This window comes from Somniosus microcephalus, chromosome 4 (assembly GCF_052327205.1).
Source record: "Somniosus microcephalus isolate GS21.2 chromosome 4, FLI_Smic_1.0, whole genome shotgun sequence".
In the NCBI taxonomy this organism is placed as follows: Eukaryota; Metazoa; Chordata; class Chondrichthyes; order Squaliformes; family Somniosidae; genus Somniosus; species Somniosus microcephalus.
The window spans coordinates 211,880,604-211,897,738 of NC_140990.1; the positions used below are offsets into that span (position 1 = coordinate 211,880,604).

The window sequence follows — 17,135 nt, forward strand, 5'->3', positions numbered from 1 at the left end:
CATCTTAGCTTTGGAGAGGGTACATTTTAGGGTGACTAAATTGATACCTGGAATTAGGCTTCTTCGCAGCACCTCCCAAACCCGCGACCACTGCCACCTAGAAGGACAAGGGCAGCGGGCGCATGGGAACACCACCACCTGTAAGTTCCCCTCCAAGTCACACGCCATCCTGACTTGGAAATATATCACCGTTCCTTCATTGTCACTGGGTCAAAATCCTAGAACTCGCTACCTAACAGCACTGTTGGGAGTACCTTCACCTCACAGACTGCAGCGGTTCAAGAAGGCGGCTCACCACCACCTTCTGAAGAGCAATTAGGGATGGGCAATAAATGCTGGCCTTGTCAGCGACGCCCACATCCCATGAATTAATTTTTAAAAAGGCACCTAAACGACAAGGAGAGACTATGGTAATTGTTCATGTTTGAGAAGAGAAGACTCAGGGAGATCTTTATAAAACACTGGTTAGGCTTCAGCTGGAGTATTGTGTTCAATTCTGGGCACCACACTTTAGGAAGGATGTCAAGGCCTTGGAGAGGGTGCAGAAAACAATTACTAGAATGGTATCAGGGACAAGGGACTTCAGTTATGTGGAGAGACTGGAGAAGCAGGGATTGTTCTCCTTAGAGCAGAAAAGGTTAAAAGGAGATTCAATAGAGGTGTTCAAAATCATGAATGGTTTTTGTAGTGTATGTGCCTTTAAGGGAGAACTACTTTTTACAGCTCCTGTATACTGTAGTACCGGCAGTGACCACACCTGTATATAACCCTGAGTAGGGATCTGTACTGTTTAGTTTTAGAGCAACCCTCATCCAGTAAACACCTGTTGATTGTTCCTCTGCAGTCTCTGTAGATTATTTGAAGGACACACTACCTAAAGATTCACGGATTCAACATTGGCGACAAGGTGATTCGAACCTACCTGCAACTCTGCAGAAGAAGGCCGATTCCATCAGTGCGGGCGGCGACCATCCTGAGAGGACTTGAGCAGGCAGAGGAGGCTGTGGAGAGCTGGGCTTGGTTCTCCAGCCGCGACGATCCAGCGCAGCGGGCTGGCAGCAGGTACGGCGCAGACCCTTCCCGGACAGTGGCGGCGGGAGCCGACCGACGGCACAGAAAAAGGCAGAGCAGCGTCGACGGGTAAGAGAGAGGATAAAGCGCACAGGGCGCAGCCGGGGTTGAAGATCGAGCGGCGTCAACGAGAGAGGGTGAAGCGCGCAGGGCGCAGCCGGGGTTGAAGACCGAGCGGCGTCAATGAGAGAAGCGCACAGGAAAACGTGCAGAGCGCGGCCGGTGTTCAAGGGCTGAGCAGCGTCCGCGGGGGAAGAAAAGAAAGCGCGGGAGACGCCATTTGGGCCGCAGCGGAGAAGAAAGGGAAGTGCGGGAGACGCCATTTTGAGCCAGCGGAGAAGAAGGGAGAGCACGGGAGACACCATTTTTAGCCAGTCTAACCACACCCAGGGATGCAGAAGAGTGGCAGGGGCACAGCGTTCGACAATGAAGTCGAAGATTGGGCGACATATGTAGAACGCATAGAGGTGTACTGCAAAGCGAATGAAGTGCCAGATGCCAGGAAAGCACTGGTATTGTTGAATTTCATGGGTGCAAAAACGTACGGCTTACTGCGAAACCTAGTCACCCCAGAGAAGCCAGTGGAAAAGGATTTTGAAAGCATAGTGGCAATCCTACAGGACCACTTAAACCCCACACCGCTGCTGATAGCAGAAAGATTTAAGTTTCACAAAAGGAACCAGCATAAAGACGAAAGTAATGCTGAGTATTTAACGGAACTGCGCAAGCTATCGAAACACTGCCAGTTTGGAACGGGACTAGCAGATACTTTAAGGGACAAGTTTGTGTGTGGGCTTCAAAGTGAAGGAACCCAGAAACGGCTTCTATCAGAAAAGGATCTTACGTTGGACAAGGCTTTCAACATGGCAGTATCACACGAAGCAGCCGCATGGGGCGCTGCAGAGATACAACGGAGACCGCAAGAATATGGCACAAATGAAATAATATGGAGCAGTGAAGTGTTATCGCTGCGGCAGAACAACACACGACCATAAGGATTGTTGGTTCAAGGACCAAGTGTGCAGACAGTGTGGAAAAGTAGGACACATAATAAGAGTCTGCAGGTCAGGAAAGAAAACCAGCAGCAAGAAACCTCCACAGGAGAAGTACAAAAAGGTACATAAGGTGACGGAGAGTAGTTCAGACGAACAGAAAAGTGATACAGACTCCGGAAGCAAGGAGCTGGGTTGTCTGAAACTACATAATGTAACCAAAATGGAGGATCACCAAACTATCTGGGTCACGCTCAAGATAGACAGAGTCCAAGTGAAAATGGAATTGGACACAGGATCAGCCCTAACAGTCATAAACCAAAGGGACTACAAGCGGCTATTCTCACATATACCCTTGAGAGATACAGAGATTATCTTGAAGACGTACACGGGGCAAAAAGTCTACCCCAAAGGAAAAATAAGGGTGAACGTGATATACAATGGCAAGGAAACACCAAAAATGGACTTATATGTATTGCCAGATGGAGTTCCACCACTACTAGGACGTGAATGGATTGGCTGAGAGGTTCGTACAAACCTTTAAAAAGGCCGTAAGGGCCATGTGCGATGACGACATTCCACTGCAGCATAAGGTGGACAATTTCCTGTTAGCCTACAGAAATGCGACACATGCAGTTACCAACCAGACCCCGGCCATGATGTTCTTTAACCGAAGGTTGAGATCTCGTCTGGATTTGCTCAGACCAAATGTACGAAGAAATGTTGAGAATAAGCAATTCCGGCACATCAATGAGAAGCCGACAAGGCGATTCAATGTAGGGCAACCAGTCTTGGCCCGCGACTACCGAACAGAGAAATGGCAACCAGGAACGATATGCACACGGCAGGGGCCACTAATGCACACAGTGAATGTTGGGGAGAACATTGTGAGACGCCATGTCGACCAGATCCTAGCGTCACAGGAACGAGTCAACCCCATGTCTCGCGTACCTGGTAATGAACCCGACATACAGGTAGCATCTACCCCAGAAACAGTAGTATCGGAAGCTGATGAACCAACCGACGACAGGGGGCCAGAATCGCCTCCGCACCAAGAGCAAGACACTCAGGAAAGGCGCTATCCAGAAAGGATCAGGAAGCCGCCCCAAAGACTGAATTTATAAATGGACTATTTTCAGTTAATGTTGCATGTTAAAAGTGTTAATTGTTAAATGAATGTTATGGTACTGTTAATCTAAACAGGGAGGAATTGTAGTGTATGTGCCTTTAAGGGGAGAACTACTTTTTACAGCTCCTGTATACTGTAGTACCAGCAGTGACCACACCTGTATATAACCCTGAGTAGGGATCTGTACTGTTTAGTTTTAGAGCAACCCTCATCCAGTAAACACCTGTTGATTGTTCCTCTGCAGTCTCTGTCGATTATTTGAAGGACACACTACCTAAAGATTCACGGATTCAACAATTTTGATAGGGTAAATAAGGAGAAACTGTTTCCAGTGGCAGAAGGGTTGATAACCAGATCACAGATTTAAGGCGATTAGCAAAAGAACCAGAGACGACATGAGGAAACATTTTTTTACACAGCAAGCTTTTATGATCTGGAATGGACTGCCTGAAAGGGTGATGGAACAAGATTCAATAGTAACATTCAAAGGAGAATTGGTTAAATACTTGAAGGGGAAACATTTACAGGGCTATGGGGAAAGAGCAAGGGAGTGGGATTAATTGGATAGCGCTACCAAAGAGCTGGTACAGGCATGATGGGCCGAATGGCCTCCTTCTGTGCTGTATCATTTTTACTGAGTGTTCAAGCTCCTAACTGGTATAGCCAAACCGAACTTTAATAACAAGTTTGATATAATCACATACTCTACAACAAGGGAGCACATATTCAAGTTCAGAAGAGGAAAGATGAACAGATAGTTCATATTTAATTACTCTGAGCAAAGGGTGGTACGTGTGGTATGCACTGCTGGAAGAGACAGTTGAGACAGATTGCATTGGTAACTTAAAGAGGGAGCAGGATGGATATTTGGCAAGGGTAGTGTTTCAGGGGTGTGAGAGATAGAGTGATGTAGATCATTTTATGGACTTTGGAATTGGTCTGAAGGATAGTAATGTTTTTTTCAAATGTTACATGTTCTTGTGCTTTGTTGTATACTTCCTGGTGGCTGAACGTGGAAAAGTATTAAGGATGATAGTCATAGTAGAGCACAACGTCTGTCTGGTCCTCTTTCTCTTTCCTGGTTGGTATAGAATAGAGGAGATTGGTCTTCGTGGATCATAAAACAAGTTTTTCTTGGACTAAAGATGGGAAAAGTAGTAGTGTGGGTTTCCATTCTTAAATCCTGTCAAGTGCCCCTGCTGCAAAATACTCGAATGGACATCATCAGGAACGGAGAGGATCAGGGTGCCCACTGAAATCAAATTGCCTGCCAATATACTTTGTTTGTTACCTTACACATAGAATCTCTCCTCTTGGTTAACATATGGGAGAGCTGCCCAGGCCTATGCAGTCATAGCTTGGCACGAGTCAGTGTCTTGATCATTAGAGGTGAGAAAATTTGGGTGAAAAATTGTACTCTCAACAATCAGTTTCTCAAATACTGTAGTTTGAGCGTTTTGTTATTTTTCTTTTGGTTTTCATTTGGTGACCCATCCGACATATCAATGCCTGTCTTACACCAGTGGTAGAATAGATTCTATATGCCCTAAACACAACTTTCTGTATCCACAAGTAGCTGATATGAGGCACTTCTGATGTTTAACCTTTACCTTTCCTGGAGAGGAAGTGTTCCACACAAGTGTAGTATGTGGTAATTTGTCCTGACTATCACACGTATATGAACATATTGTTTTATGACCATCCAAATATATTGTGTTATTAACATAATTAATAAAAAATATAGGAGTTGTCCAGTAACTGAGGTATGTTGAATTGACCACCTGGCTGCATTGTCTATTGCTTTCCCCTCTCGCTGCCTGCTTGGTTTTTCACCCTGACAGCCTGGCTGAAATAGAACTCGCCAAGGAAGGCATTGAAGATGTTATTGGTAGATCTGCCCAGAAGAAATTACTGGGCTTGATGGTCCGAGGGAGCTGATTAACTTTAGTAGGTATAGTCGTAAATGACATCCTATGTGACTGTGACTGTGGTGCACTATCCCTACTCATCCTTCTCAACCTGTCTGCAGCCTTCGACACGGTTGACCACACCATCCTCCTCCAACACGTCTCCTCCGTCGTCCAGCTGTGTGGGACTGCCATCGCCTGGTTCCATTCCTATCTACCCAGTCGTAGCCAGAGAATCACCTGCAATGGCTTCTCTTCCTGCTCCCGCACTGTTACCTCTGGAGTCCCCCAAGGATCTATCCTTGGCCCCCTCCTATTTCTAATCTACATGCTGCCCCTCGGTGAAATCATCCGAAAACACGTCAAGTTCCATGTGTACACTGACGACACCCAGCTCTACCTCACTACCACTTTTCTTGACCCCTCCACTGTCTCTGATTTGTCACACAGCTTGTCCTACATCCTGAAATTTCCTCCAACTCAATATTGGGAAGACTGAAGCCATTGCCTTTAGACCCCGCCACCAACCCCATCCCTCTTCCTGGCAACTGTCTGAAGCTGAACCAGACTGTTCACAACCTTGGCTTCATATTTGACCCCGAGATGAGCTTCCAAACACATATTCGCTCCATCATCAAGACTGCCTATTTCCACCTCCGTAACATCGCCTGACTCTGCCCCCGCCTCAGCCCATCTGCTGCTGAAACCCTCCTCCATGCCTATGTTACCTCTAGACCTGACTATTCCAGTGCTGTCCTCACTGGTTTCCCATCATCCACCCTACATAAACTTAAGCTCATCCAAAACTCTGCTGCCCGTATCCTAACTCGCACCAAGTCCCGTTCATCCATCATCCCTGTGCTCACCGACCTACATTGGCTCCCAGTCCGGTAACACCTCGATTTAAAAATTCTCATTTAAGACGCTCCTTAAAGCCTACCCCTTTGACCCATCTTTTGGTCATCTGTCCTAATACCTACTTACGTGGCTCAGTGTCAGATTTTGTTTAATAAGGTTCCTGTGAAGCACCTTGGGATGTTTTACTATGTTAAAGGCACTATATAAATGCAACTTGATGTGTGGTTATGTGATAGTATCATAATCAGAAGTCTTTAAAACAGTTTAAATTTTAACGGAAATACTGATGGGGAGATACTCATTTTAATAATAGACACAAAAAAATTAGAAGAATTTTTTTGAATTAAAATTTATTACTTTCCTTTTTACCCATGTTAGCAGAATAGATTCTAGCCAAAATATATTTTTTTTAAAACTGAGGAGCTGCCAAGTTTAAAGTCTGTGGGCAGACAGTTTGCTTTAATTGAGAAGCCTAGGTGAAGGGCCAAGGCTTGGTGCACAGGACAGTGCCAAAGGTGAAACAAGTAGGAAAGAAGACAGGATTAATTAAAAATTATTGCACCAGTTTGGTGTTGTAAACCACTCACTATCTAGATTTACAGATGAATATCACGATCTAGGTTTACACTTGAATAATGGCCACTTTGGTGAGGTACCTGAAGCGGATTGCTGCTTGTGGAACTGTACCCCTGCAAGAAGTTAACACCTTTGGAATGACAGAGAGAAAATAAATGCCGAAAAAAATATATACACAGCACGTTTACTTGGCAGTGCAGTAAGCCTGGCAAAGAGCAGCAAGTTCAAGGGGGGGAGAAACTGACAGACTTTTCTGCTGGAGCAAACTCCTGCATTGTGAAGGAATCAGTTTGTGAATCTTGACAAAGTTTTCATTATCCTTTACCAATTCTAACTTCAGAATGTGAAAATCAAATAATTTTTATAATATAATCTATAATACAGTTGCACATAATCAGATTTTCTTCAACAGCTGATTCATTGATTCTATTTTGCTTTGCATCAGTGCAATAATTGTTTCTTTTAACTAAGCTACTTAGTGTAAGAGGCAGCCAACAAGTTAGACCCTGTAAGCTAAGGATTTCTTACACACCTTCCCCTTTATCTCCTTTTTATAGACATTGCAGAAAAGTTAACCCATGATGTGCCGGATTGCAGTATCTTTTATTTTGGATATGCTGATCAACTTCTCAAACGAAATCTGGTCCAGCGCAGAAAAGAGTTGAACTGGTTTAAGAGGAGCAGTTTGAATTTGAATGAAGTAAAGCCAGATGTAGGAGCTGCAATTTCTTCTAGATGTGGTTTAACAGGTTGGTATTCTGTATGAGAACCTAAAATTATACGGTCAAAATGAATGAGTGACCGTCAGGATTACAGTCAGAAAATCTAGGCTCTCAAATGCACCATCACTGTGTTCATCTCTACCAATTCACCTTAGCGTACCATTATTGTGACTTCTGTACCTACTCACCTTTGGTCACCCAAACTCTATTTGCTTGTCGTAATTGAACTCAATGACTTCATCATGACTGTTTCCACAGATTCACTTTACGTCTTCACAGGCCATCTCAGGTGTGTTTCACGTTGCAATTTTTAACTATTAATCTTGAAATGCTATCTATTTATAATTGGGCCCATAGGTTTATACAGATAAAAATGGAATTCTGACTTATTTAATCACAAGAGATTGAGGGATTTTTCCCAGTATTCTGGGGATCATATTCTGCGATTATTCCATTTTCCCATGTAAACCAAAAGATCAATAATCTTGAATATTATGCATTTCATCTGGCAGCCCAGCCAAAAACCAGCTCATCCACAGAAAGAAAGTCAAGACTGAATGTCTGACAATGCTGGATTTGAGCTTGGTGACCTCTGAATAGGAGCCCAATATTCCAAAGAAGAAACTGTGTTATAATCTGTATAATTGACATTGGCACAAAAAGTGTACATTGTATATTTCGATGAATAAAATCACACACAACATTCAACCTTTTGAGAAACACTGGGGTAATTTGTGGAGAGCATGCAGTTTTCACTAATTTCAATGAGTTGAAAGGTCCTTCTGTTGCAGCACTTCTCACACTTACTTGGTTCAAAGGCAGGTATATATGAGGTGAGTTTGTAGTTTCATATCTAGCTACTGACAGCATCTAATCATGGAAAAGTTGAGGCTCTGTCTACCTTACTACATGGTGGACAGTTACCAGTCAGTCTAGAAGCCCTAAAAAATCTCCCTAAATCCAGTGTAATACATTTTTTTTTGGACTTATTTAGATACAGTAAAAAAAACATCTTTGGTCATGATGCTGAACACTCCATCTCAAGGGAAGAAAAGAGGAATTTAAGAAACCACCAACTCTCACCCATAGTATCCTCAAAGTTTGCCGTACTTATCAGAAACAAACAGAAACCCCCCCAATTTGGACCATTGAATCAGACCGTTCGCAAACTTAGCATCCTATTTGACCCTGAGATAAGCTTCCGACCCCTTATCCACTCCGTCACCAAGACCGCCTACTTCCACCTCTGCAACATCATCTGTTTCCACACCTGCCTCAGCACATCTGCTGCTGAAACCCTAATCCATGCCTTTGTTACCTCTAGACTTGACTATTCCATTTTGCTCTTCTGGCCAGCCTCCCACCTTGCACCCTCTGTAAACTTGCGCTTATCCAAACTCTGTTGGCCGTATCTGAACTTGCACCAAGTCCTGTTCATCCATCACCCCTGTGCTCACAGACCTACATTGGCTCTTGGTCCGGCAACACCTCGATTTTAAAATTCTCATCCTTGTTTTCAAATCCCTCCATGACCTTGTCCCTCCCTATCTCTGGAACCTCCTCCAGCCCTACAACCCTCTGAGATCTCTACGCTCCTCCAACTCTGACCTCTTGCGCATCCCCGATTTTCATTGCTCCACCATTGGCGGCCGTGCCTTCAGCTGCCTAGACCCTAAGCTCTGGAATTCCCTCCCTAAACCTCTACGCCTCTCTACCTCTCTCCATCTTTAAGACGCTCCTTAAAACCTACCTCTTTGACCAAGCTTTTGGTCATCTGCCCTAATTTCTCCTTATGTAGCTCAGTGTCAAAATTTGATAATGCTCCCGTGTGGTAAACCACTGTTTGTATTCCTGTTTGTCCTGTTTGTATTCCACTGTGTACATGCTTGGACATGCCTCGGCTGACTCCTCCCACAGGTCCTAGTATAAAGGTGACTGCTCCCCAGCCCTTTGTATCCTGGACCGGTTGACCACTCGAGGCAGACCTCCATTCTGTTGTTAATAAAAGCCTTTAGTTACTCTTCTAACTCTCAGTCTTTTATGAGTAATTGATAGCGCATCAATTTTATTAACAACATTTTTATAATGGAGAAGATCCTCACACCAGCATGCCTGGACTTAGATCATCGGGAGGCGGACTCATCCACCAAGTTTACTCACTGGCTTAAGTGTTTCGAAAAATTCCTGACCGCCTCTGAAGCAATCAAATCGGACGAGGACAAACTGGATGTCCTGACCTCCAAAGTGAACCACCGAGTGTACTCGGTCATCCAAGACGCGACCTCGTACGCGGATGCTATCAAGCTCCTCAAGGACCAGTACACGCGCCCAGTGAACGAAGTGTACGCCAGGCACCTCCTGGGGAGTCGTAAACAACAACCTGGGGAATCGACCGTGGAATACCTTCAGGCACTGTCTGTGCTTGGCCGGGCCTGTGGTTGTAAGGATGTAAAGGCCGCCGTGTACACAGAGGAACTTATCCGGGACGCTTTTGTAGCGGGCCACAGATCCAATTACACACGACAGCGACTGTTGGAGCAGAGTAACCTCGACCTCAACAAGGCCTCTGAACTCGCACTATCGTTGGATGCAGCCTACCAGGGCATGGATGCCTACTCCTCTGCACCGTGGACGCCGCGGGGAATGACAGCCTGGGACACGGTAGGACCGCCTCATAGCGCCGTGCCACCCCAGCCACACCCCAACAACGGCCCAACTACCGCAGCAGTGCCCCAAGGCCAGAAATGCTACTTCTGTGGCCAGGCAAAACACCCCAGAGCGCGCTGCCCGGCAAAAAACGCGATCTGCTCGGGCTGCGGGAAGAAGGGACACTACGCTAGCGTCTGCAGGGCCAAAGCCACCCCGAACCCCAGCAGCGCCGCGTGTGGGCCATGCGGGCCGCCATTTTGGACCTCCCCGGCCGTGTGCGAATCACCGGTACAGCAGCCATTTTGGACGCCTCCAGCCACATGGGGATCATGGACGCCGCCATCTTGGACGACAGCCGGGACGCAGCAGGCCCCCGACACCGCCTCATCTGATACCCGCAGCGACACACCGACCCCTACGCTGGCATCCGTTACACTGGACCAAGCGAGACCGCACCAACTGGCCAGTTCCACAATGGACATTAAGGTAAATGGTCACGATACAATCTGCCTTTTTGACTCTGGGAGCACGGAGAGCTTCATCCACCCCGACACGGTGCGGCGTTGCTCTCTCCCAGTCCTGCCTGCGCAACAGCGGATTTCTATGGCCTCCGAGTCCCAGTCCGCGGACATCGGCGGCTACTGCGTGGTGACACTCGTAGTAGACGGGACCGTGTACGATCATTTTAAACTTCTGGTCCTGCCTGACCTCTGCGCTGCCGTCCTGCTGGGGTTAGATTTTCAGTGCCACCTTAAAAGTGTTACGATGGCGTACGGTGGACCCCTACCCCCACTCACAGTCCGCAGCCAGCAGCTTCCAAATTGCCCGCCGCGCACCAGGTGCAACCTCTCCACACTCAGAGTCACCCCCCCACCACTGTTTGCTAACCTCACCCCCGACTGTAAGCCCATCGCCACAAAGAGCAGGCGATACAGTGCCGGGGACAGGGTTTTCATTAAAACCGAAGTGGAGCGGCTCCTGAAAGAAGGGATTATTGAGGGCAGCACCAGCCCCTGGCGAGCCCAGGTTGTGGTCGTTAAGACCAGCGAGAAGCAGCGCCTGGTCATCGACTACAGCCAGACAATAAATCGCTACACCCTGCTGGACGCCTACCCACTCCCCCGTATAGCTGATATGGTCAACCAGATCGCGCAGTACCGCGTCTTCTCGACCATTGACCTGAAATCAGCGTACCACCAGCTCCCCATCCGCCCTGAGGACCGCCAGTACACTGCCTTTGAGGCAAACGGCCGCCTCTATCACTTCCTTAGGGTTCCCTTTGGCGTCACCAACGGGGTCTCCATCTTCCAAAGGGAGATGGACCGGATGGTAGATCAAAATGCGTTGCAGGCCACTTTCCCATATCTGGACAATGTGACCATCTGCGGCCGTGACTTGCAGGACCATGACGCAAACCTCGAAAAATTCCTCCGCACCGCCCAACTCCTAAACCTGACATATAACAAGGAGAAGTGCATATTCCGCACAAACCGCCTCGCCATCCTTGGCTGTGTTGTGGAACACGGAGTCATCGGCCCCGACCCCGACCGGATGCGTCCCCTTATGGAACTTCCACTGCCCCACTGCCTCAAGGCCCTGAAGAGGTGCCTAGGGTTTTTCTCCTATTACGCCCAGTGGGTCCCCTACTATGCGGACAAGGCCCGTCCGCTGATCAAGTCCACCTCTTTTCCCTTGACGGCAGAGGCCCGCTTAGCCTTCCACCGTATCAAGGAGGACATTGCCAAAGCCACCATGCACGCAGTGGACGAATCCATCCCCTTCCAGGTGGAAAGCGACGCGTCCGACTTTGCCCTGGCCGCTACCCTCAATCAGGCGGGGAGACCCGTGGCCTTCTTTTCACGAACCCTCCAAGGCCCGGAGACCAGACACTCCGCTGTTGAGAAGGAGGCCCAGGCGATTGTGGAGGCTGTGCGTCATTGGAGGCACTACCTGGCCGGAAAACGATTTACCCTGCTCACTGACCAGCGTTCAGTTGCTTTTATGTTTAACAACAAGCAGAGGGGCAAAATCAAAAATGACAAGATCTTGAGGTGGAGAATCGAACTTTCCACCTACAACTACGAGATCTTGTACCGGCCCGGGAAGCTAAATGAACCCCCGGATGCGCTATCGCGTGGCACCTGCGCCAGCGCGCAGATCGATAGACTACGGGTCCTCCACAATGACCTCTGCCACCCGGGGGTCACCAGGTTCTTCCACCTCATCAAGGCCCGCAACCTGCCTTACTCTATTGAGGAGGTCAGGACCATGACCAGGAACTGCCAAGTCTGCGCTGAGTGCAAACCACACTTTTATAGACCAGACAGGGCCCACCTGATAAAAGCCACTCGCCCCTTCGAGCGCCTGAGCGTTGATTTTAAAGGGCCTCTCCCCTCCTCCGACCGCAATGTGTACTTCCTCAATATTATTGATGAGTACTCCCGTTTCCCGTTCGCCTTCCCCTGCCCGGACATGACCAGTGCCACGGTCATTAAATGTCTGAACAACCTCTTCACCCTGTTCGGCTTCCCCAGCTATATCCATAGCGACCGGGGCTCATCGTTTATAAGCGACGAACTCCGTCAGTACCTGCTAACTAGGGGTATTGCCACAAGCAGGACCACCAGTTACAACCCCCGGGGGAACGGACAGGTGGAAAGAGAAAATGCGACAGTTTGGAAGGCCGTCCTGCTAGCCTTAAAGTCTAGGGGCCTTCCAACCTCCCGCTGGCAGGATGTGCTCCCCGATGCGCTCCACTCTATTCGGTCACTGCTCTGCACTGCCACTAACGCCACCCCTCATGAGAAAATGTTTGTCTTCCCAAGGAAGTCCACATCAGGGACATCGCTACCGCCATGGCTGACGTCCCCAGGGCCGGTCCTACTGAGAAGACACGTGAGGACCCATAAAACGGACCCCCTGGTCGAGAGGGTCGACCTCCTCCACGCCAACCCCCAGTATGCTTACATCGCATACCCGGACGGGCGGGAGGACACAGTCTCCATAAGAGACCTTGCACCCTCGGGGACCACAGTAACCCACTACCCACTACCACCCCCCCCCACGATCCGATATCCAGCCCCAGCAGACGGCAGGCCTGGGCCCCGCGACCCGCTCGACATCTACGAGGACGACACGCCTGTGCCACAGCCTACGCTGGACTCGACGCCGGAAGCTTCACTACCCCTGCCGTCGCCACGCCGATCACAGCGGCAGACAAGACCTCCGGAGAGACTCCAATACACTAACTTTTAATACACTTCACCCCGCCGGACTCAATTTTAAACAAGGGGTGAATGTGGTAAACCACTGTTTGTATTCCTGTTTGTCCTGTTTGTATTCCACTGTGTACATGCCTGGACTTGCCTCGGCTGACTCCTCCCACAGGTCCTAGTATAAAGGTGACTGCTCCCCAGCCCTTTGTATCCTGGACCGGTCGACCACTCGAGGCAGACCTCCATTCTGTTGTTAATAAAAGCCTTTAGTTACTCTTCTAACTCTCAGTCTTTTATGAGTAATTGATAGCGCATCATCCCGTGAAGCACCTTGAGATGTTTTACTATGCTAAAGGCTCTATATAACTGTTGTTGTTGTAAAACCAGGTTATGAAAACAGATTTTGCATTCATTTTCACTTTTAGTTACAACAGAACAGAGCACCTCCATTGCTTATGGGTAGGTGCTTTGACTTTAAAGGGTCAATAAACTTGCGATAGCAATTGACCTGGGGAAAGATAGAGATACTGGTTTTAAAAGCAAAAATAATTTTGAAATCAAACTGATCACAGTTCCTGAAAGGTGCCACCTATTTAGAATGTAATTTCCTCTTATCTTTTAGGAATTGGTGCCAGTCCATATGTCCTGAACTGCAATGTGACTATAGACACGCAGGATTTGAACATTGGTCAGCAGATTGCCAGTGCTATCCGGGGAGCGAAGGTTGGCGGCCTTCCAGGCATTCAGGCAATGGCCTTTCCTCATGAGGGTACCGTGGAGATAGCCTGTAACGTGGAGAGCTTTAAAGATGTCCCTTCATCATCTCTGACAGAAGAAAGCAAGGAATATATTTCTTATTACATTCAGGGGGGAAGAATACTGGTATGTTTCTCCAAAATCCATAGAGAGGCAGATTAAAAAATTGGCCGACAGCCATGGAGTTACAACAGTTGGTACTGCATTAATTGGTTTCACGCCTGAACGCTGCAAAAGCTTGGCAGAACAGGCTATACTGGAAGGGACTGGAGAGTTCTGGAAGAAGCGCAAGATCATTACTATGTAAGAGAGGCAGGGGTGTGTGATTAATGCTATTAAGCATTCATGTTTAAAATAACCATGTGTCTTACTATGTACACAAACCTTTATACACTGCGATGAATATTTCGAGTCTTATAATCGTATTCCAAGAAAAGCTGACCTGTTTTCGATGAGTGGGAAGAAATTTTTATAAAAGTATGACAGTCAATTAGGCACATCATAGCAGGTATTGAAAAAGGAACAAGTTCCCTTGAGATGGTAGGCAGGTAACTGATTTCCAGGACTCTGCCAATGCCACTGTTGAGGTAGCTCCGAGGGCAGCACGGTGGCATAGTGGTTAGCACTGTTGCCTCACAGCGCCACGGACCCGGGTTCAAATCCGGCCTTGGGTGACTGTCTGTATGGAGTTTGCACATTCTCCCCGTGTTTGCGTGGGTTTCCTCCGGGTGCTCCGGTTTCCTCCCACAGTCCAAAGATGTGCGGGTTAGGTTGATTGGCCATGATAAAAATTGGCCCTTAGTGTTAGGGGGGATTAAATACGTGGGGTTACAGGGTTACGGGGATAGGGCTTGGGTGGGATGGCTGTCGGTGTAGGGGCCGGGTGCTAGGGTTTGGATGATCAGCCATGATCTCGTTGAATGGCGGAGCAGGCTCGAAGGGCCGAATGGCCTACACCTGCTCCTATCTTCTATGTTTCTATGAACTGTATGGAAGTGGTCCATGGCGATGGCTTATTCAATGATTTTTCTTTGGGACATATTTCCTCCGTTCCTTTCTTGAAGGCATTGGCTCACGCTTAGCTACAGTCTGCAGGTGTTGAAAACTCCCTGGTCTTTCAAGCAAATGATAGTTCTGCATGTGTGAGCCCAGACAGCGAGTGCTGGCAGGCTATTCAGCTATTGGAGGTTTTACAGCTCAGTCCAGCCCTGTCCACAGATGTTCTTTCCAGCAGGGGGTACTAGAGAGTGATAGGAGTGCGAACTCTGGCTGATATTTGACTCTAACTTTTCCAGGAGTCTTAAGGTCAATTATAGCAACCGGACCACCTGACTCAGCACAGACAGAGTTTGAACCTCGGGCCTTCTTGGTCACACTGTGGAAAACATTTGCTCATTACGTCCATTAAGAGAATTTATTTCCCTCCTTTTCAGGACCTGCCTATATCTGATGGCGCAGGAAGAATTAGGAGCTCCGCTGAGAGGCCTACTCCTGTTGCTATGCTCCAATGTGGGCGCCAACTGGCACTATATTACTCTGTGTGTGGGGTTACTATGACAACCTCGGAATTTTAAAGTAGATGGCATGTCCTTTCTGTAATCCACTGTTAAAATTTAAAGCTCGCAAACTGAACCTTTCTCAGAATCGGGATGAACATGGTTATTCATCCAAATAGTTCACCTCGGAAATTGGCACAGGAAAAGCCATGTGAAAGAGATCCACTTATTGTTACCAGCCCCTGGGGACAAGTATGGCCGCTCCATATTGTTTAATTGTAGTACAAATAATGCCATCAGAGGTTATTGCAACAGGAAGTGGCCCAGCTGTGGTTTAAGAAGCCAGTATAGCAGCTCCTTGTTAAGTTATTTTGTGTGCTATGATCTCATTTGCATATCAAGCCAGCTAGAATTACCTGAGCCATAGTTCTATTTCCTTCCACTTGCTTCAGGGAAACATTTGGCTGTCCAAATATTTCTGAACTACCAGTCACTGGTTAGGACTCCCATTAATATTGTGAGCAAGAACACACCTGATTATTTGTAGGACTCTGGACTACTGCATCATTAACCGTAGCTTAGACACAGTATTGTATCAACTACTATGATTAATATCTGTAGAGGGAGAGACCAATAAGCTGCTCCCCTGTTAAATACACCACTTGGTGGGGAGAGGGGGGACAAGAAGGAGTTACAGGATTTGGAGCAGGTGAATAGGAGAACAGAACCCATGCTATAAAATTGTCAGGGAGGAAGTCAGGTTACCATCCTCACCACCCCCCCCCCCAAAATGGTTGCACCCGTTGTCAGACAAAATGGGCTTTGATTTTTCATTTTGTTTTTTGTTTTAATCCTGTGTTAGTTGGATGATTATTTAACTATTAAATTCTTATCCACACTACATTCTTAATGATATAACAATGCAATGCCTCTTTGCTCCCATTTTATCGATTGCTGTGTGAATATAGTGTGTAATGAGGTGGATGGGAGGAGGGCATGTATATGAACAATTTGATTATTTGCCCCCAGTTTGAGTTTTTACATTGAATTGCATCTGGCTATTTGCATAATTCATCGCTGGTTGGTCTCCTGGTCTAATCAGTGATGATCATAATCTGCACAGTGCTGGCAGACAGGATTGCCAAGATTTAAAAGAAATGACAAGAATGTGTGAATAAAGTTAATCGAGAATAAAATGTCAGTATTTTCACACTCAGAGTTTCAGCGGAGAAGGAGGCACCTCGGCCCATCTTCTCTGTGAAAATATTAGCTCCACATTGGAGCCATTTTGTGCCTTCTGTTCTTCAGAAAATGCAGTCCAAACATGGAAACGCAAAATGTTTGTTTTAAAGGATTCTGATGCAAGACTGATCCTCCAGTCAGTTCAGTGGGGATTGTCTAATTGGGTAATCCACTTACTTGCATAAAACATCTCCAGTCTCCAGATTACACCATTAAGGAGAGGTACCGAACAAAATTTCTTTCACTTTTTACCCTTGGGAAAATAGATAATTTGATTGCGTAAAAATAATCTTTGCAGTAGCCACACTGAGTTCACTCGCACCATAAATAATCCCCCATAAATAAGCAATATGATTATGTTAATTCAGCAAAAGGAACCATCAGTGTGTATTTGGATTAAGATTAATATTCAACCTAATTAATTTTCTTCCACCAACTTTTGCCCCTCCTCTCCTAAAGGTGTTGACTCATACTGAGGTATGCCCCCCCATGGGTGCCAGGCATCCTTTGATACCTCATCCA

At 47.1% G+C, this 17,135-nt stretch overlaps 1 protein-coding gene across 1 annotated transcript in view; it reads left to right on the forward strand.

The window, feature by feature from the left end:
• Positions 1–14,734, forward strand: part of ftcdnl1 (formiminotransferase cyclodeaminase N-terminal like 1) — a 28,291-nt gene extending 13,557 nt beyond the window's left edge. Inside the window, 3 exon segments of the mRNA XM_085985790.1 lie at positions 7,091–7,282; positions 13,742–13,986; positions 13,988–14,734. Of these exon segments, the coding sequence (XP_085841916.1) occupies positions 7,091–7,282; positions 13,742–13,986; positions 13,988–14,182 (632 nt within the window). The 3' untranslated portion in view covers positions 14,183–14,734.
• The last annotated feature ends 2,401 nt before the right edge of the window (positions 14,735–17,135 follow it).